This window comes from Lutra lutra, chromosome 2, assembly GCF_902655055.1.
Source record: "Lutra lutra chromosome 2, mLutLut1.2, whole genome shotgun sequence".
In the NCBI taxonomy this organism is placed as follows: domain Eukaryota; kingdom Metazoa; phylum Chordata; class Mammalia; order Carnivora; family Mustelidae; genus Lutra; species Lutra lutra.
In genome coordinates, this window is record NC_062279.1 from 63805300 (window position 1) to 63827366 (window position 22067).

A 22067-nucleotide genomic window follows, 5' to 3' on the forward strand; every position below is an offset into this window, starting at 1 on the left:
TTTAACCTGGGATCAGTGACTGCTTTGTAATAGAATCCTGCAGAAGTGACACGTACCAGTTTCCAGGCCCAGACCTTATAAAACTGGTAGCTTCCACTTCCTCACTCTTTGGACACTCCTTCTTGGAACAGAGCCACCATGCTGTGAGGAAGCCTACAAATCACTCTCTACAAGTCTCTTTGTAGAGAGACACACATGGAGAAAAACCAACAGTCATCATCAAGTGAGCGAACTGTCTTGGAAGTGGAGCCTCCAGCCCCAGCAAAGATGAGCTGTCCCAGCCAAGCCCTGCTCAGATTGCAGAAGGATGAGTAAAGTAAATGACTGCCGTTCTTTTTAGCCACTACCATTTTAGGGTGATTTTCTTTAGCTGCAATAGATAATCGGAATAGTCTGTAATATAATGTTACCAGGGCTCCAAACTCACCTTTCCACAATATGTTTCACACCAGTAGTGCCTTAAAGGATCCCAAGGGAGAACTTTCTCTAAGGAGCCCTGAATTTATTCTCGTATGTCACAAGCGATGGCATTTGTCCCTCACCTCCTCTCCCACTCCCCAATTTAGGGTAAAACTCTCTATCATAGAAGGATGCTGAGACCCACCTTCTGCAGTGTCTGCACAGTGTTTGGATTTCTTGAGGAATCACAGGTTTCTCTAAGCCACGCACTGGGCCCTTTCACAGACTCTCCTGCCTTCTCCCCAGTGGTACGGAGCAGTGGGTAGCAGGCTTCTAGAGGTGAGACAGAAGCAAAACTTGACCCAGTCAACGTTGTCCAAGGTGGCTCTTTAACTTGGGTTAAGCTTAAGGGGGGGAGGGGGTGCATAGAAGCCAAGCCAAGAGGCAAGGAATGCGGAGGAGACTCCCCACCCCCGCTTGGATCCTGACTCTAGCCTTAGTCCTTTCCTCACGGATCAAATCTGCCTACTCTTACTGTGAAGGGAATGGGTTTTTTAGCAAGGCCTTCCTCAGTTTTGAGTCTTGTCTGTAAAACGCTCCTCCTTCCATTGCCAAACCCCCTTCGTTTCGGGAAGGAAAGAGTTAAAAGACTTGCCCTTCAGGGTCTGGGAGGGCGGCAGCTTTGCGCTTTATAGTGGCAGCCTCGGGAGGGCTGGAAGGGTAGGACGTTCTTGGCATCCCAAAGTGGAGGAGAAGGTCTGGGAGTGTTTCGAGGAGAAGGGGAGGACAGATCCGGAGGCGTGTTCCCTGGAGTTCTCTTTTTCTTGCGAGTCTTCGCGCGCGCGCGCCTGCAGTCATCCCTTTGGTTTGGCGGTTGCGGACAGGAGGTGGAGAGACTCGTCCCACACGGTGGCCAGAAGACCTCCCGGGAGAAGCCGTGCCCAGGAAGCGTTCGGAAGCCGAGGCCGCTGAGCTCTCGGGCCGCCGCGGCGCGGGAGCCGGGGGACAGCCACCACCTACCCTCGCCGGCTCGGCTCCCTCCCGCCCGGGTGCGGCGCGCAGACCGGGCAGCTGTCTGAGCCCGCCAAGCTCCACGGTCGGTGCAACTCTTTCCTCTCAGGGAGCCGGGGAGGTGGAGGTGGGGGGCGCCGCCTGGGCCCCAGGGCTGGGAGGAGAGGCGAGCGGGCGCCTTTACGGCCGGCGCCCTGCGGCTTGGCGACCCTCCGCGCAGGGGCTGGCACCCACCTGCCCGAGGGCGCGCGGCGGGGCAGGCGCCTTCCCGGGTAAGGGAACGCTCCGAAAACGTTTGGGGGCTGGGGCACTGAGCGAAAACCCCCAGCCTCCCCAGGCGGGATTCGGATTTTTAGAGGAAGATCAACGGTTCTCCCCAGGCATGCGAGAACTTTGTGCAACATCACGCCCTTGTCTGATGGTGGCTCGAAAGCCTACTAGTGAAGTTTGCCTTTCAGACTTGCTTGCTTTCCTCCCCCGCCCGCCCCGCATACTCGGGGTATGCCAAGGGTAGCCAAGGGCAGTCGGTGTGAGGGACTGATGTGTTTTGGAAAACCCCCAGTGCAGCTAGTTTGGAAACCTGCCTGCAGAGGTCTGGGCGTTTTGTTCTGTGCTCTCCTTTAAAGGGCACTTGTTGCGTTTCACGTGCAGAAAACAAGGGCTGTTTCTAGATAATCGGCCTCTGTTTACACCATCTTACTGGAGTTCCCGGATAGAGTTGGCGGCGGAGGGGGTGGGGTGGGAGGCATATTAAAGCCAGGCGTCGTCAGTAAGACCAGCTGCTAATTTATTACCGAGAGAGCAGAACCCACGGAAAACTAGTAAAAAGTTCCTGGTTTATTTGTTGGGGTTTGGGGTTTTTTGGTTTGTTTTTTTTTTCCTCTCCTCCTGTAGATATTCATGGCTTTCCCCACCACCACCTAGTACCTCCTCTGTGTTAAGTGTTAATTAATTGAGAAATACCTTGACAGTCATTTCAATAAATTACCTGCTTTAAATTTATGCCATTTCAGTAAGATTGGAATTTCTAAATTACTAGTTATATAGGTGAACTTTAATCCTGAGAATCCAAGGTGTTAAATGCTTAGAGTGTCAGCCGAAGGATTCAGTCCTCTTCCTTAGAAATAGCTTTTTGAACTCCACCAAATTCTTAGCCACCAAATAGGGGGCATGCCTATAAACCTTGGGCTGAACCTGAGATGCCTCACTAGAGAGCCAGGTCTGATTATGACTGAGGGTTCCAAGCACAGCATAACTTGGATCCATGGAAAAGGGCTACAGATTCATCCTTGGAGGAACACACATTTGAGAGGGGGTTTTTTTGTTTATTTGGTTGGTTTTGTGTTTTTCACCCAATAATAACATGATACCCACATATCTTTGTCAAGTATCCCTGAATTCTGCAGCTTAATACATGTAGAGAGCTGACGGAGATGTCATCAGAAATGATGTGGTGGTGTCGTTGTTGGAGGTGAAAGGAAAGTGATTTCGGTGGTAGCTAGCTCACACCTTGGTAAGAACCCACAGCCATGGCCGCCTTAGTTCCTGCATAATCAGCTGACCAAGCAAACCAGCATGTTGATGCTCAGACACTAGTGGTACCTTTCCTGAGTGTCATAATCACCCATGATAGCCAGGTCAGTTCACTAAATACTCTCCTAGTGGATTCTACTGGGCAAAGAGCCACTCCATTTCCAGGAAAGGCCATCTCTCTCCCATATTTAAGGAAACTTTACTGAAGGGTCCATTCTAACTGGAAAAGTGGATTAGCCATCAAATAGCACAAGGTATTGAAGGATTTCTTTTCTCCCATATCTATGATCTAAAGAGGAGAATGACCATATGCTTTGTACTTGGAGTCCTGGTCTCCACTGTAGAATGCAACTAGTGGCATTTTGTAGATCTGTCAACATTCAGGCAAATATTCACTCTAAACTGTAAAAAGCAGGAAACAAATGCAAACTACTTATAATTAAGCAAAGCAAAGTGAGGCATTATCCCTGTCCTGCCACTTCTTGGCCATGAAGCCTTACCTTCTTCAAGACTCACTTTCCTCACAATTAAAATGGGAATATTGCCCCTTCCTACTTAGAGTTGCAAAGCTCAAGTCGGACACATTTATAATAAATTATTAATATACATACAATGTCATTATTGTTTCAGGTTCCTGGAAAAATCTCAGGGGAAGGCAAAAGTATGTGGTATTTGCACCTTGTACTTACCTCAAACCTTCTTTACAACCTGAATAAATCTTATTTCATTTTTATATTGTCTAAACCTAAGCTCTATTGATTTCCCAAGATAACTGTCAAAATTCCTAAAAGTCATTAGTACCAACCATAAATAGACCAAGAAAAAAGACACAGTTTTTAAAAAAATTAAATTATGACTGGGCCTAAAAATCATAGACACATGCCATTGCATTAATGAGCTTATGGGTCTTCATTTAAAGAATCATTAAAAACTCATAGAGAAGAAAAATTACAAAATATTTAAATGGGAAAAAACATTTTTTTTTCTAAGATTTTATTTATTTATTTGACAGAGATCACAAGTAGGCAGAGAGGCAGGCAGAGAGAGGGGGGGAAACAGGCTCCCTGCCGAGCAGAGAGCCCGATGCAGGGCTCCATCCCAGGACGCTGGGACCATGATCCGAGCCGAAGGCAGAGGCTTAACCCACTAAGCCACCCAGGCTCCCCAAGAACCATTTTTATTTACCTTTGATTACTGTGTTACCTCCAACCGCCTCATTTTCCCCAGCATCTTTCCTTAAGGATTAAAGTAGAAACCTTGACTTTCTGAGCAAGAAGCACCTCGTGCTCTCTGCAAGTCACTTAAGCAGAAACCACAAATGGTCTTTTGGAAACATGTAATCGCCCTCCGGAGTTCGTTGCTTCATCAAAACTCTGGAGATTCTGTTGAAACATTGTAGAGCTAAGAAGGCAAGAGAATGAGAGAGAGTGTGGGCTAGCAGTTAAGAGCTTGGGTTCAGCATCACACTAACCTGCCTTAGGATCAGCATTTCCACTGCCACCTGTGGACTTGAAAAGATACTTGCCCTTATGAGCCCCAGGTTCCCTGTGTTTGTAATGGAACTATGTACTGGCTTCACAGGAACATGGTTTGTGTTGGATGGCACCCTGCCTGCCAAGTGCTCAATAGGTCTTATAAACGTAGCTAAATAGGATGTTTAAAAGAGAGCTTGGAGGGTGCCTGAGTGGCTCAGTGGGTTAAGCCTCTGCCTTCAGCTCGGGTCATGATTCCAGGGTCCTGGGATCGAGCCCCGCATTGGGCTCTCTGCTCAGCGGGGAGCCTGCTTCCTCCTCTCTCTCTGCCTGCCTCTCTGCCTACTTGTGATCTCTATCTGTCAAATAAATAAATAAAATCTTTAAAAAAAAAAAAAGAGAGCTTGGGACAGATGTCCCTTGGAAAGCCAGATACTGTGCCTGACCTGAGAAAGCCATTACTCCCACTTTCAGCCATTGGCAAATATTGTGATAATAATTTCTGAGGAATGGAAAAGAAAACATAGGGCCTGTCAGGTGGATTGTACCCATTGACCATCAAGATTTTCAATAAAATAAATATTTTTGCTTTACCAATTATATAATTTTTAATCAAAACGAAGATTGTTAAATGTATCAATGGTGTTCACCACCAGAGTTCTGATTTTAAAAGAGCATTTTATAACACTTAAATGGCTACCTATGCTACATTTTTTCCCCATGTCCATTATTTACCATGTGCAAAACAGAACACATTTTGGAATATTGAATTACAGACTTGGGCGATTTTTAGAGTTAATACCATGCGACTTCTACTTGACAAATAATGCCTTTTCTCTTCCATTAATAAGTAAAATTTTGTATCTCAACTCTTGAAGATTTTTGTAATTCAGGTTCTTATCAGCCTAGGTGTAATGGAGAAAAAAAAGTAATTTTTTATCTACTAAAGGAAAAACCAGCATATCCTCATCCATATTATAATCTAGATATAAGGATAGCTGTGGATGGAGATGAGAGACGGAAAGAGAAGGAAGCAGAGAGGCATAGAGAGAGAGCCATAATGGAGCTTTGCTCTTTTTTTTTTTTTTTCCCTGCCATGGGATAACCTGACACAGATTATCTTATCTAATTACCAAATATATACTACTTTTTACTTGAAGTAGTAAATAGTCAATGACTATAATTTTATTGGCAGCTATATTTGGTAACCAAAATTATTTGTCCTCCTTTCTTTTCCAGGTGAAAAAAAGTGAGGGTATAAAGGCAACACAGTAAGAGACTTTTCCTCAAATTTGCATCGTGATGGAAGCCTTTTGCCTCAAGGTGGCCTTTTGGGTAGCGCTGGTTGGATGTGTAATCAGTGACCATCCTGAGAGCTACAGCACAAACCTAAGCACGCCAGTGGATGACGTCACCATTTTTCATGGGACAGAACTCAACCTTCTGGTTACCACTCATCGACCCACTAATTTGGCCCTACCCAGCAATGGTTCAATGCACAACTATTGCCCACAGCAAACTAAGATTACTTCAGCTTTCAAATACATTAACACTGTGATATCTTGTACTATTTTCATCGTGGGAATGGTGGGGAATGCAACCCTGCTCAGGATCATTTACCAGAACAAGTGTATGAGGAATGGCCCCAACGCGCTGATAGCCAGCCTTGCCCTTGGAGACCTTATCTATGTGGTCATTGATCTCCCTATCAATGTGTTTAAGGTAGGAAGTAACCACAAATGTATTTGCAGGTTTGAACATATCCTCTGATTCCACAGTAAGAGAGTCGCTGCTGACCTTTGGAATTTTAGTCCATGTTTTTGCTAAGTGATTTTCTGCAGCCTTCATATTCGGTGGCATTTAAAATTTTTATGATTCGTGAAATGTTACACTTATTTGCTAACTTAATTGTAAACAAAATCGTATTTCTGGGGTGACTTTTCAAAGTCATGGTCTTTCATGAAGCAGGTTCTCATGGCAGCCCTGAACTTGCTGAGTGGTGGGTGATCTTGGGAAGCAACGGGATTTTTCTGAGATTCAGTTTGCAGGGGGAGATCTGTGGAGCCCAAACAGTACTTAAAATAAGTGTCTCTTCATTTTCTATTACCTTTTTAAGGTGCTGCCGTTCAGCAGCTGGACATCCACCGTATGTCTTGAAATGAAAAGTATATATTTTATTTTGACTGTCTGGATTGATATGGAAGGGCAGGCTGGCTTCCCTCATTGATCTGGGTGACCTAAAGACAGTGGGGTCCACGGGATCATGGGCCAGTGCTAACCTTGTTGAACAATCTCATTAAGCTGTTTCAAATAGGCATCAACTTACTGTCACTTCCTTTGTTCTTTTGGTTTATGGAGTTTCCACTTATGGAAGACCCACTGTGTGCCCACCCTTGAGCGATGTAGTCAGGGTCCCCAAAACCATAAGACAAAGCTGGTGCTTCAGTAGGAGAGGAAGATATCTAGCCCACTGTCACTATGATCACCTCTCTTTAGGGACCGGTTAGTACCAAAACAAACTAAAGCCAAAAAGAATTAGATAATTCGTCCTTTCTCTAGTGGTTGTGAAGGGAAATTGCTGCGAGAATCCAAACAACCTAAAATTCATGTGAAATCACGTGGTCTATGTCAGCCGTTAAGGATGTCTTTATTCTAAGCCCAGGAGAAGTGCTTTCCTCAGCCTTTTTCTCTTCTGTGTAATTATCTATAAAAACAAAGTTATTCTGAGCCATAGTATTCGGCATGATGACTTTAAATGGCAAGTTTTGTTCGAAGACATGATAAATTTTAGGTAAGTCTCTCAGTTTCCAATAGATACACTTAAACGGTGGCAAAATTGCACTCGCCTCCCAGGAAAAGCAATGAAGTGCTAACAATAAGCTGAAAACAATAATTACAATCTCAAATGTTACAAATAAGAAACATTTCAGAAGTTCTCCAGTATGCTGTATGCAGCATTGGGGAAATTAGACAACAAATTATTTTTTAAAAATATACCATCCCCTTTCACAGAATAGCATGAAAACATATGTTTTCTATTTGAACTTAAAATGGGATTTTAGAACTGAACTATGATGTAAAACTTAAAATGTACAATTAACTTCAAATGTTTAGCACATGCTACAGAACTTTAATTTTTTTGTTATTAATTTTATCTTTATAAAATATTATGTGTAAACACTTGACTTTCTCATGACATCTTTCTTCAATAATAGATTTTAAATATTTATATGACTCTTATTCAAAATTTTACTCTAGCAGTCACATTGTAGAGTATTAAATATTCATTATTCATACTTACACACGAGTTAACCAACCCATCAAGTCCCAGGAGAGTAATTAACTATCTCCAAATGAACTATTCCCATTTGACCATTGGCAAAGAAACTCTTAGGAAAATCAATGTCTGCAACTGGTGGGAAGGAGGCTTGCTTATCTCTTTGAGGTGTTACCTACCAATCACCAGACAAAACAACATTTCTGTTCCATAGCAACATTGGAAGTCAGATCATCTGTTTATCTCCAATTGGTGAAAATTCAAATAAAACTTTGTTTTACATTCATATAACAATGGATAATAATTTACATTTGACCATATGAGTCTTCCCACTTGGGAATCCAAGACTTTATATACCTTATGTGTTTTTACATCACAGGAGTACCTCTGTGTAGTTCCTGTTTTTCTAAAACTCATGTAATGAGTCATTTAACCAACATTCATTTTAGAAAGTAAAACTTTGGGGTTAAAAAATATATATACAGTTTAGTTATTTTAATCTTCTTCCAAAGGAAAAGAAGAAAACATTTGAGTAAGCTAAAAAGCCTCACAATATTTAGGGGTTATTTGTCCTTTATTCTGTCAGCCCTGTTCTCTAGGTTAGGAGACCATAAGATGTTGCAGTTTACCCAAATTCTGCCCAGGAGAGTTAAGAGAAATCCTTCCAATTGATTTGGAAGGCTCATGCCTTTTGTCTGCAGCTGCCTCCTGCTCTAAGAATCTGATGCTTGGGGGTCTCACCTACCAGACCTGTGGACTCCTCTGACCATGGCAGGCTGCCCGTGTTGCAGGACAAAGTAGCAGCTGTCCATCTCACTTTACCATTTTGTTTATCACTGAGTGGCTCCTGATGGTCTGCGAGAGTGACAGAGGGGGTCATTCTACACCTGATTTCCAGGAGTTTTCTTAATTGATCTATCTTCAGAGTTTCTTTCCTCCGGTCTATACTGGTCTTCACTTCTACTTACTGAGCATCGCTTTAATAAAAAAACACCCAGGAGCTCACCTGTTGAGTAGTCAAGATCCTCCGTCCTCTGACCACATTTCACCTGTTTCTTACCAGCTCCCAGCACGCATACACAGCTCTGGTCAAAATGCCATCGCTACCCCTGAGTAAATGTCATTCTTAGAGAGGCTAGATCTAGTCTCTGAATGGTTGCTGCTGAAGCATTTATAGATCCTAAATTGAAAAAATGAGTCTGGAGTTAAATACGTTGCAGAGAGAAGAAATAAGCCAAACGGGAGGGAGCGACGGCTCTGGCTCTGGCTTCTACTTGCGCACGAGACATGCCACCTGGTGATAAAGTCAGACGGATGCGCCAAATAAAGGCCAGTTTCCTTCTTGGTTCTTGAGCATACAAGGGCCTTGCAAATGGCGATGTTAAAGGGAAGTTATTACTGACTTTATCAAAGGACTACTCTAGCTTTTAATTACACAAAAAAGAGAACATCAATAATTACAAGAGAAGACTGACAAAAACAGGAGAGAGGAAGGGAAGGAAGTTATAAACCCTGTCAGATATCTACCCTGGTAACCTAAACTGCTGATGGATCTGAATTGTCAAGAATTTACATTATCTGATAAGTGCATTTTGAAGAAATGCACAAACCTAGCCGGTAAATGAATCTGTTATATAAATTGTTTACATTCATTACAATGGCAAAACAAGTAAAACATTGTATCTGTGTTTAGGGTCACAAATAACCTCCCATCTACTAAATGCCTATATAGGTCAGAAGTACAGAATCTGATAATTTTTTTTTTTAAGATTTTATTTATTTATTTGACAGAGAGATATCACAAGCAGGCAGAGAGGCAGGCAGAGAGAGAGGAGGAAGCAGGCTCCCCGCAGAGCAGAGAGCCCGATGTGGGGCTCGATCCCAGGACCCTGGGATCACGACCCGAGCTGAAGGCAGAGGCTTTAACCCACTGAGCCACCCAGGAGCCCCAGAATCTGATAATTGTACGCTTGAATGATTCCATGAGATGATGTTAATGCCTGAAGTGTTGTCTACAGGGAGGAGGGTTATAAATTTTGAATAGATTGGAAACTCGGCAAATGATTTGTGTGCACGGGTAAGCCAAAGTTGGGCATCACGTGCTTTCAGGATAACAGCTCACCCATATGTGCACACAGATAAGCCCGTAAACTGCTGTATCTCAGCCCATTCAGTAGAAACAGGAATGAAGGGAAATACGTGTATGACAGAAGTAGATCAGAGGGGATTAGAATGGTGGCCAAGGGAAGAGGTAAGAAGTTGAGTCCTATGTAGAGTAGAATTGCTAACATGTGTCGCTGGGAGTTGAAACCAGTGCTGTCCTAGATCATATTGTAGGTGAATAATGTCTCCATTCAGAATGGGGGGTAAAAGCGGATTTGTGAGGACAAGCTAACCAGCCTGTGACAGAATCCCATAACTGATTGTCAGTTACTAATTTGGTCCACTCTAAGCATCCACCTCTTATTGAGAACAACAATGAAAATAAACAAAGACAATTTCTGTTTGAAATTATCAAGAATATTTTGCAATGGAAAATCGAGACTCAATCCCTTGCTCTGGCAGCGGATCTGAGCAATGTGGAAACCAGAGATGTTCGCTTGGAGTCAGTTATCTCCGTGTTCACACAGCCTTTGACATCTTGTGCAACTGGAATCTGGCCTGTTGTTGGGACAGCCATACCAAAGCTGTTTCCTGACACATCAAATCACTAGGGCAACTTCTGCCTCAAAGTTAAATGGCCACAACTTACAAATTGTGTGTCTCCAGTGTAATAGTTGTTCAGCAAGTACTTATCGGTATGATTTGAATTGATTAGGGTTTTTATGGTTAAAACTCACTTCTAATCCGATTTCTCTGAGATTTTTACATTAAATTATCCATGCTGCTGCTCCTGCTGATGATAATTTGTTGGAGGGAACCTCTATTCTTGTACAAGACACAATATCACCTATGGTCTGTACATCCTATTCCAAGTTGATTGAATTACCCACCAGATTATTGCAGATGTGATAATGGTGATGTTTCCCTTTTACTCAGCATCAACCAACTAAAAATAGATCTTTGTCATGTACTCCGTACTCCAGTAATAGCGCTATAATCATATAATCATAAGATTAGGGCGCCTGGGTGGCTTAGTGGCTTAAAGCCTCTGCCTTCAGCTCAGGTCACGATCCTGGAGTCCTGGGATCGAGCCCCGAATTGGGCTCTCTGCTCAGCGGGGAGCCTGTTTCCCCTCTTTCTCTGCCTGCCTCTCTGCCTACTTGTGATATCTCTCTGTGAAATAAATAAATAAAAATCTTTAAAAAAATCATAAGATTAGGAATAAAAACTGTATTCCCTAAATTTTGTGAAAGGAAAGTGTGTCCCTTAACCAAGATCTCTGCCCCGTGTTGGTGCATTGCGTCCCAGCTAATGTTTCCTCTGGGGTAATTCTGACCCTGCCTTCCCTCCCGGGGACTCCTCTGCACACTTTCCTCTCCCTCCATTTACCTCAGCTAGCCTGGCCTGTCTGAGGATACCTAGATGGTCTTTCTACCTGGCATATTTTTCCTTCATGCCTCCTCTGTCTTATTCTACTTGATTCTTCAGATCTCATCTTGAACATTTCTCTCTTGGGCAAGTATCTCTGACCCAAACTGGGTTATTGCCTTTCTCATGGCCACGCATGACACCCTCTATTAACTCTGAAATAGCATTTAATGTATGTATTCGATTATTGTATTTGCCACTGCACTTGCCTGTCGGGCCCACTAGCCTGCAAGTTCCTTGAGGCAAGCTGCCATCCTTCTCATTTATCAGTGTATCTCCTGCATCCAGCATGGAACCCAACTTAAAAAAATATTTGGTAAATGAGTAAAATAAGAAAATGTACTCTGTTTGCTTCTATAAGAATGTTTCTCCTCCCACACAATTCCAGATCTAAAAGCTGACATGCCTTTAGAATTTACTGAATTTCTACTTTTTTCCTGCAAGCCAGGAAAGTCTCAGGATCCATAAATCTGTGAGATGTGTGTGCAAAGTAGAGCAGGACATAACAGCAGGATCATTTTCCCCCTCTGTCTGGGCATTGTGTCTCCTTCCTCTCTCTGGTATATACAGTCAATTGAAGAGTCTTTTTTCAAGGTTTCTGTGCAATATACATTTTTTGAGCACACTTGGAACTGGGATTGAAATATTAAACCTACAAGTGATTTGGAATATCAGAAGCCATGCTCATGTTCTTAAAGATTGTATTTGCTCTTTAGAGGACAGGAAATAGGTTGAGTTTCTGGCATTGCTAAGTCACGTGCGCATTGCAGAAGTTCATTATGCTAACTAGCTGATTTCAGAGTATCTGTACATAAAAGATGACAGAGTGATAAATTTATTACCCAATTTGCTGTTTGTTACAAGGAAGTTGCTGTCTTTTCCAGACAGCAACTTCCTTGTAACAAACAGGCTTTAGAACCCTCTCCAACTCTACCTCCCATTCTGACTTTTCGTTTCCTGTGTCTGGGAACCTCACTGCTTTCTCTCATGGTCATGTTAAATAATTATTCTCATGTGAGGTTACTCCGCTAACCCTCAGCATCTGGCTCACAGCACAGTGTTTCATACTTCAGGGGGATGGGAGATGGAAACCGTCCATAACTACGCGATTGTTCCCCTGGCTGAAGAGGGAGAGATGGTTTCAGTCCCTTCTCATTAGGAAGGTGTTGAGATGGAAAAGGCATCATGACGATATTCCTCCATCAAACACTTCAGGTCCTAGAAGAGGTTGCTGTATTCTAAATTTAACATAAAATAGGGATGCATAAAAGCTTTATTTTTGAGAAAACAATTTTCACAAGCTACGCTCTGTGTGTGTGTGTGCGTGTGTGTATAAATGTTGCGCTCCTTTGAGCACTCAGGTCAATAAAAGCAGATGTTCAGGCTATTTTATTCCAAAATACTTCTATGTGTCTTCATCTCATGAATTGCTAGGATATGAGTGTTAATTCTTTATTATCATACAAGTGTATGCAGTCGGTAGAAAGAAAAGAGTGTGCACACTAAAATGAAAGAGAGCAGAGAATCAACTTATCTCTGAAGTTGATTCTAAGACTAGAGTGATTAAATAAGGACAGTTCTAAGAAATTGTCAAAATAAATTTGATATACTGCCAGAAATTCTACAACTGCTTTCTGGAGCTACCATACTCTCCTGGGAGTTAGAATAACTGCTTTCTATAGCTACAATTTTATTTTTAACTATGTCTAGTTTTTCTTGGAAAAACTTTCCTGCATTATAAAGTTAATGGTTGAAATGGAATTCAGTAAGAGGACTAAATGTAAGTATCATTCAGTATTAACTTTTGGTAGCCTTATTTTTAAACTTGAACATCAAAAATATTACAAAACCACGGGCTCTGAAATGTTTACTTAAATTTATAAGATTTGAAATCCCCAGTGTTCCTGGACTCAGGTTGCAAAGATCAAGGATGCCCTCAGGAAGATGTACTACTATTTTTAGATGTTCAAATGGAGGTTACTTTTAGAGTTTAAGTATCTCTATGAGTTTCATTGACCATTTGCCGTCTCAACTTTTTTTTTAAACAACTTACATAGAAAAGATCATCAGTAATAGAAACCAGTCAAATCATGCTTCTCGTAACACTAATCCTAAACATAGGATCCCTATTATTTTAGGTCAAATTTTGTACTAGAAGATAATGGGGAGAGCAGTGGATTAGCCATTTGGTTACTCAGTGACATCAGATCTTTCTTCTCTAAATGTTCTTCTTTTATTCATTCAAAAGATATTTATTGAGCTCCTGCTGTATACCAGTCATTGGGGAAATAGCAATGAAGAAAACCATTCATCCTTCCCCTCATGGAGCTTACATTCTGGTAGAAGAATAAGACGATAAGCATGTGAAATAACTAAATATATAGCATATGAGATAACTGCTGAGGAGAAAAGTAAAATGGGAAGAAAAAATAGAAGGAAGGGGGAGAAGATATTAATTTTAGAGTGGGTGGCTAAAGAATGCCTCAATACAAGGTGACAGTTGAATAAAAACTGAAACATTAAAGGAGTAAACCATGCCATTGTCTAAGTTAAGAGCCTTCCAGCCAGAAGAAGGGGTGAGTGCAAAGGCCCAGAGGCAGGAATGTGCCTGGAGAGTTAAAGGACCAGCGAGGAGGCCATAATGGTGAGTGTCAGGGAGAGAGTGGTAACGTGAGGTCCCGGGAATAGTTAGGTAAGGTATGAGGAGAAGCAGATAACATAGGGTCTGCCTAATAATAGGGTAACCATATATTTTAGCATCCAAATCAGGGTAGTTTGAGTGTGAAAGGAGACATTGTCAATAATTGCATGTGGACAGTAGGCATAGACCCAGATTGTCCTAAACATATCAGGAAACATGGTCCCCCTACCTGTACATCTTTATAAAGCCCTTAGTCTTTTCCTCTGAGTGATATGGAAAACTTTTTTTTTTTAAGATTTTATTTATTCGTTTGAGAGAGAGAGAGAGAGAGACAGCACAAGCAGCGAGAGCTGCAGGCAGAGGGAGAATCAGGCTGTCTGCTGAGCAGAGAGCCCGAGGCAGGGCTCAATCCCAGGACCCTGGGATCATGACCTGAGCTGAAGGCAGATGCTTAACTGACTGAGCCACCCAGGTGCCCCGAGATGAAAAAATTTTAGAAGCCTGAGAGCAGATGAGTAGCATGATTTGGTTTTTATCTTAACAAAAGCATTCTTACTACTGGTTTGAGAAGCACTTCCTGAATCAGTGGAGGAAAAACATACAATTTTAAAATGTATATACCATGTATAACATGAGAATAGTTACCTGTGGCTTAACTAGTGCTGGCTTTGTGCCGCTCACTCATTTGATCCTCACAACAAACCTATGATGCACTGCCATGGCCTGAAAATGAAGAAACTGAGTTTAAGGAATTTTCTCAGGGTTACACAGTGAGCAAGGGGCAGAGCCAGGGTTTGGGGCCTGTCTCATCTCAGAGCCCAGGCTTCTCTGAGCAGCCATACTGCTTCTCTCCGCCATACCTCAGAAGGCAAACTTTACAGTCATCCAAATGCCATCCCTTGTACAGAAATATAATTTCAAAGGCTGTCTTCAAATATAAAGTCAGACCCTTTTCTCCCCTCCATTGAACCCAACAGCTTCTTTAGTTGCTTATTTAAGACAGAAGTCACACATCATAAAGGAAAATATGTGTGATACAGAGACTGCTCTCCAGATTAGCATCTATGTTGTAAATCTCGCAGATTGCATTGGCACATCTGGGAAACAGATTTTTGTATTCCATACTCACTGTTATGTTGGTGAGGCCAACAGACAGAAAGGAGCCGGAAAGTAAAATAATAAGCTGAAAAGAAAGGTTGAGTTCTTGATGAACTGCTTGTCTAGAAACATGCATCTGCTTATCTGTTCAGAGGGACACATTTTTGCCAAATAGGTGTCTCACCCGGTTCTTGTTGGGAAGGCTGGGCAAATTTGTATGAACATGAGACAGAAAATGAGTATCTATGGCTAGCCCATAGTTTTATTTGGGGTGGAAACATCAGATTTTATTGATGAAACTAAATGCATTCCTAGACTTTCCTTCTTGGTTTCGCAGATGCACAAGAATTAAAAGGGGAGTGTGAAACACCATGGATGACATTTGGGAACAGGTCTCAACTGATATTTAAAAAGAAGTCAGAATTCTTCAATAAAAAAAAATTTACATAAGAACTATAAGTTTTGTGAAGTGATTCCATTGACTCTAAAACTATTTAGGGATGCCTGGATGTCTCAGTCAGTTAAGTGTCTAACTCTTGATTTCAGCTTAGATCATGATCTCAGGGTCATGAGATGGAACCCCGCATTGGGCTCCACACTGGGCATGGAGCCTGCTTAAGATTCTTTCTCTTCCTTTCCCTCTGTTCCTCCCCACTGTTCTCTCACTCTCTCTCTCTCTTTCTAAGGAAGGAAAGAGGGAAGGGAGGGAGGAAAGGAGAGGAAGAAAAACTTTTTAAGTAAGGAACTTGAGTAGTCCTAATTGTAAAAGCAACAAGTGAAGCAAATAATTATCGAACATGCTAAAAGTGTCCACAGTCATTGCCTGTCGAAGTGTGAAAGGTAATGGGCACACATCTCTCCCAAATACTGAACACTATACTACACCCCATCCCCCATGAGCTTTCTATCTGATGAAGGAATTCTGCAGAATGTCTGTACCAAGAGAGAAAGAAAAAAACCTCTGACTGCTGTGAACTTTTAACTTAGTTCCATAAAATAAAAATGTCTCAGACACTCCAAAATTTCTCCTTTAAAATAATGTCATTTATGTCATAAACACTATTTCTCGGCATATTTTCACCATTTCCCCAAATCTGATTTTCTTATAGAAGCCAAAACCTATGAAAATTAGGGAAATGTTACATAATCTCACAGGAAGAGCTGTAATACTGTGTGAACTTTTAAAAATTTTTATTGAAATATACATCCAGGAAAATGTACATGTCAGCCCCATGAGTTTTCACAAAATGAAGACATCTGTGTCACTAGGATCAAGAAACAGAACATTACCTGCACCCAGAAGTCCCTCAGTCCCTCACCACCCTAACTCCCAAGGCAACCACTTTCCTGACTTCTAATGGCATGAATTTGCCTGTCTTTGTATTTTATATATATGGAATCATACGATATATATTCTTCTCTGTATGGCTTCTTCTGCTCAACATTATGTTAGTGACAGTAACCCACATTGTGTTGTAGCTTACTCATTCTCATTACTGCATAGTACTTGTCTGAATAGGGCAATTTATTTATCCACTCCACTATATGTAGGCATTTAAATAGTTTCTAATTTTGAGCTAATAAGAATAGTGCATTTATGTATATTCTCAAATGCATCTTTGTATGCACACATATGCTGAAATAAATATATACACACACATATATGACCTACGTATGGATACATTAAAATACATATATAATCCTTACATATCAATATATACTATATATTAAATATATATTCTAATATAAACCTTGATTATAAATCTTTAATATAAATTTTGATCAGTAATTTGGAGAACTTATCAGGGCATGGTACAGTTGGGCATTGGGCAGGATTTCCTAAACAGGAATTATTTTCTGAAATGCTCCAAAGACCCGTGTGGTATATGTGTGAATTTTGTTCATTGTAATTCTTTTTTTTTTTTTTTAAGATTTTATTTATTTATTTGACAGAGAGAGAGCACAAGTAGGCAGAGAGGCAGGCAGAGAGAGAGGGGAAAGCAGGCTCTCTGCCGAGCAGAGACCCTGATGTGGGGCTTGATCCCAGGACCCTGAGATCATGACGTGAGCCAAAGGCAGAGGCTTAACCCACTGAGCCACCCAGGGGTCCCTACTGTAATTCTTCTTTGCCTTTCAAGCAAATCTATTAACTGCCTCCATAATGGATAATCCCCAAATCAACTCACACATTTGCTAAGTGTCTATAGAAAACACAGATCTAGGATAGTCATTACTTTGAGTGGCACACATTCTGTTTGAGAATACAAATGCATACTATCAAGTTAGCCCAAATGCCACTGTAATTTTTTACTTTAGTGTTTTGTTGGAAGTTTTTGAGACCATCAAACACATACACATGAAAAACATTTTGAATGCTAAACACCTATTAGCCTTTTCTTTAAAAATAGAAACACTGTCATTTCTCCTTCTCCCAAAGTAATATATGCATCTAAAACAAAACTAGTCAAATTAATTTCAAGAGCTACAGAAATAAAATTAGGTTTCAGCATTTTCCATTGAGGCTATAATAAATGGTTATTTATTTTAAAATGTTGAAACACAGCATGAAATGCAGATTTAAAAACCATGATTGCAGACAGTAAATGTTATGACAGTTTAAGTTGAATTGATGAAATTTTCCACACAATCTCTCTGAGGTTAATTTTCTTAAATACATATCTTGGCTGTGTCAGTTGCTAGGTAAAACTTGGAGATTTAGTTATAATCTTGTTACCACACTGGTAAGGGAGGGTTGCTATAGAAATTTAGCAAGTTGTAGTTTATGAAGACAGTAAAATCCCTCTTAATGTCATCCACAAAATTTCCATTGCAGCATCCTGAAAAAGAAATTGTATTCAGCAAAACCACTGACTATGGGGCGCCTGGGTGGCTCAGTGGGTTAAACCTCTGCATTTGGCTCAGGTCATGATTTCAGGGTCCTGGGATAGAGCTCCGTATCAGGCTCTCTGCTCAGCAGGGAGCCTACTTCCCCCTCTCTCTCTGCCTGCCTCTCTCCCTACTTGTGATCTCTGTCTGTCAAATAAATAAATAAAATCTTTAAAAAAAACAAAACAAAACACTGACTTGATTTCAAATGGAACTTAAATGGTCTTACAATGCAGATACTACATACTCCCAGAAAGTATTCAGAAGTGTGTAAAATGTGTGAGCCCTGGATTTTGTAATCTTATGAAAATGCATTTGAACTCAGGTAATGTGTTGAAACTTTTCCTGATTTTTGTTCCAAGGAGATCGTTAGCTTCACAGTAATATTTTCTTGGCGTTATGGACTGACCCTAAATTTGCCTCCAGTTCCCAGACCACCATAAAGGATGGGAAGTGAATCTGGAAGGTAGTAGACACTAAAAGGAAGATTCCAGTACCTCATCTGCAAGCCCTCAGTACTCACCACTTCTGCTTTTTCCTGATTCTCTGACCCAGGGGTGGGCAAAATATGACCAGTGGGCCAAACCCTACCCAATGCCTATTTTTATAAATGAATTTTTTTTGGAACATAGCCATACCCAATTACTTACATAAATAGTTTTGACAGATACCATATGGTCTGCAAAGGCTAAAATATTTGCTATCTGGCCATTTACAAAAAAAAAAAAAAATTATCAACCTCTGTGACATCTCACCAACTACCCTGCTCCTGTTTCATCCCTGCCTTTCATTCTCCTTCATTTTGTTCCATAGCAGATCAAAACTCAAAACCCGAACTTCAAAAATATTACTACATCTTCCTACCTTTGATTTTTTTTAAGTAGCTTTGGCCTTTAATCCCCCACAAAAGTAAATGGGCATAATCCTAAGAAATTGAAATATGGTTCTTTTTTTTTTTTTTTACAAATGGTTTGTGACTGATCTTGAATAAATCACTAGATCTCTCAAGTCGTTATTTTTAGATGAAAAAAATAATGAAGGGCCCCCCAATTCATGGAGTCCCATTAGGTGTAATGACACATAGTAGGCTTGTTCCTAAGGTGACTACCAATATCAGTTAGAAGAACAGCTAGGGGCTGTTATCATCTCTTTGTCTTCCCCATTTAGTTATCATGCATCAGAACTTTGGCCTCATTGAGGGTCTTAGTGACCAAGTACCCATGAAGCCTATTGGACAAATCATGTATCTGTGGTCAAAACTGAAGAAGTTCTAAATTCTTTGTCATGAACTTAGAGATGTTCACTATATTGTCTTTCAAACAATGAAGAGCAGCACTAAACTAGGTGACCAGATCTTTGGGCAGCCGTTTGTGTTTCAGTTAAGAAAAAAAAGAAGTAAAGAAGACTATTCCATCTATTTTGGGGAAATTTCATGCCAAAAAAAAAAAAAAAAAACCCAAAAAACAAAAAGGAGTACTCTCTAAAAATCTTGAAGACAAAACCTTTACATATTTGGAATTATTTTATCAGAAAATCACTGCACTTTATATTTCTTTGATAAGCCAATTAAATTAAATGTTTATAAGTTAAAATAAATGACTTCTTTTTTTTTTAAGATTTTATTTTTATTTATTTGACAGACAGAGATCACAGTAGGCAGAGAGGCAGGTAGAGAGAGAGAGGAGGAAGCAGGCTCCCTGCTGAGCAGAGAGCCCGATGTGGGACTCGATCCCAGGACCCTGAGCCGAAGGCAGAGGCTTAACCCACTGAGCCACCCAGGTGCCCGACTTCTTTTTTTTTAATCTCTGTGCTATAAAATTCAAGGAATTTGAGGGCCATGGGCCAAAGGGCCATATTGCAAAGGGGAAAGTAGGGAAAGGATCAGAAATACTCTGCGTTCCTTTTTTATACACTGTGTGTCTGTGTGTGTGTGTGTGTACATGTAATTTTGTGGCATCAGATATTCTCTGTATATATTAACCCTTTCTTAGTTGTTGGGGGAAAGAAGGAGATGCTATGGGGTTTGGAGGAAAGAAGACAGTGTTGGGTGATGGATCCATCCCTGGAGCTCAACTCTTAGACACTATGTAATTCATCAGGTGCACAGAAGACAGTTCATTTATATTTAGGAAAAGAAGAAGAGATGGAAGGAGGGAGGGAAAGAGGTAGGGACCACATATTCTCAGAATTTGAGGCGTCAATATCTTTGGTTCCAATTGTGTGAACCAGAACACTGAGCTGTTTATAATCTTACAGAGATACTAATTCAAATCGGTCCTGCTTTCAGGTTGATAGAATAAAAGCAGTCCCTCAGCTGACAGACCAGAGCCCACCTCTACCATGGTTTTGAAATTCTTAACTTGTTTGCAATAACTCTTAACTCTCATGAAATGATAGAAGTTTCATAGTTGGGGGGGGGGAGGAGTCAAGATGGCGGAGAAGTAGCAGGCTGAGACTACTTCGGGTAGCGGGAGATCAGCTAAATAGCTTATCTAAAGATTGCAAACACCTACAAATCCAACGGGAGATTGAAGAGAAGAAGAACAGCAATTCCAGAAACAGAAAATCAACCACTTTCTGCAAGGTAGGACTGGCGGAGAAGTGAATCCAAAGCGACGGGAAGATAGACCGCGGGGGGAGGGGCCGGCTCCCGGCGAGCGGCGGAGCAACGGAGCAAAATCAGGACTTTTAAAAGTCTGTTCTGCTGAGGGACATCGCTCCAGAGGCTTAACTGGGATGAAGCCCAGGCGGGGTAAGCGCGGCCTCAGGTCCCGCAGGGTCGCAGAAGGATCGGGGGTGTCTCAGTGTCGCAGAGCTTACCGGTATTAGAACGGGGAAGCCGGCTGCAGAGACAGAGCCGAGGAGTGACTCTCAGCTCAGGGTTGAACCTTGAACCGGTCGCAGGCTCGGTCAGCTCGGAGCGCGGCCGGAGGCCAGGGTGACGAGAGTCATTTGGCACTGTTCTCTGAGGGCGCACTGAGGAGTGGGGCCCCGGGCTCTCGGCTCCTCCGGGCCGGAGACCGGGAGGCCGCCATCTTCATTCCCGTCCTCCGGACTCTACGGAAAGCGCTCAGGGAACAAAAGCTCCCGAAAGCAAACCCGAGCGGATTACTCAGCGCGGCCCGGGGTAAGGGCGGTGCAACTCCGCCTGGGGCAAAGACGCTTGAGAATCACTACAACGGGCCCCTCCCCCAGAAGATCTACGGGAAACCCAGCCAGGACCAAGTTCACCTACCAAGGAGAACGGCGGAATTCCAGAGGAGAAGAAAGCAAAGCACGGAACTCATGGCTTTCTCCCCATGATTTTTTAGCCTTGCAGTTAATTTAATTTTTTTTTCTTTTTCAATTTTTTTTTCTTTTTCTCTTCTTCTGCTAAATTTTTTTTAACTTTTACCATTTTCTTTTTTTCAACGTTTTTTAAATAGTTTATCTAATATATATATATTTTTTCCTCTTTTTATATTTATTTCTTTATCGGCTTTCTTTTTTTTAATAGTTTTTTTTTTCTTTCTTTCTGAGCCCCTTTTTATCCCCTTTCTCCCCCCTCACAATTCAGGATCTCTTCTGATTTGGCTAAAGCATATTTTCCTGGGGTTGTTGCCACCCTTTTAGTATTTTACTTGCTCCTTCATAAACTCTTATCTGGACAAAATGACAAGGCGGAAAAATTCACAACAAAAAAAAGAACAAGAGGCAGTACCAAAGGCTAGGGACCTAATCAATACAGACATTGGTAATATGTCAGATATAGAGTTCAGAATGATGATTCTCAAGGTTCTAGCCGGGCTTGAAAAAGGCATGGAAGATATTAAAGCATCCCTCTCGGGAGATATAAAAGCCCTTTCTGGAGAAATAAAAGAACTAAAATCTAACCAAGTTGAAATAAAAAAAGCTATTAATGAGGTGCAATCAAAAATGGAGGCTCTCACTGCTAGGATAAATGAGGCAGAAGAAAGAATTAGCGATATAGAAGACCAAATGACAGAGAATAAAGAAGCTGAGCAAAAGAGGGACAAACAGCTACTGGACCACGAGGGGAGAATTCGAGAGATAAGTGACACCATAAGACAAAACAACATTAGAAGAATTGGGATTCCAGAAGAAGAGGAAACAGAGAGGGGAGCAGAAGGTATATTGGAGAGAATTATTGGAGAGAATTTCCCCAATATGGCAAAGGGAACAAGCATCAAAATCCAGGAGGTTCAGAGAACCCCCCTCA

General features: G+C 41.5%; 1 protein-coding gene across 1 annotated transcript in view; it reads left to right on the plus strand.

The window, feature by feature from the left end:
• Positions 1 to 1146: 1146 nt before the first annotated feature.
• Positions 1147 to 22067, plus strand: part of EDNRA (endothelin receptor type A) — a 71100-nt gene continuing 50179 nt past the window's right edge. The window contains exons 1-2 of the mRNA XM_047717598.1: positions 1147 to 1495; positions 5655 to 6137. Of these exons, the coding sequence (XP_047573554.1) occupies positions 5718 to 6137 (420 nt within the window). The 5' untranslated portion in view covers positions 1147 to 1495; positions 5655 to 5717. The remainder of the gene's footprint in view (positions 1496 to 5654; positions 6138 to 22067) is intronic.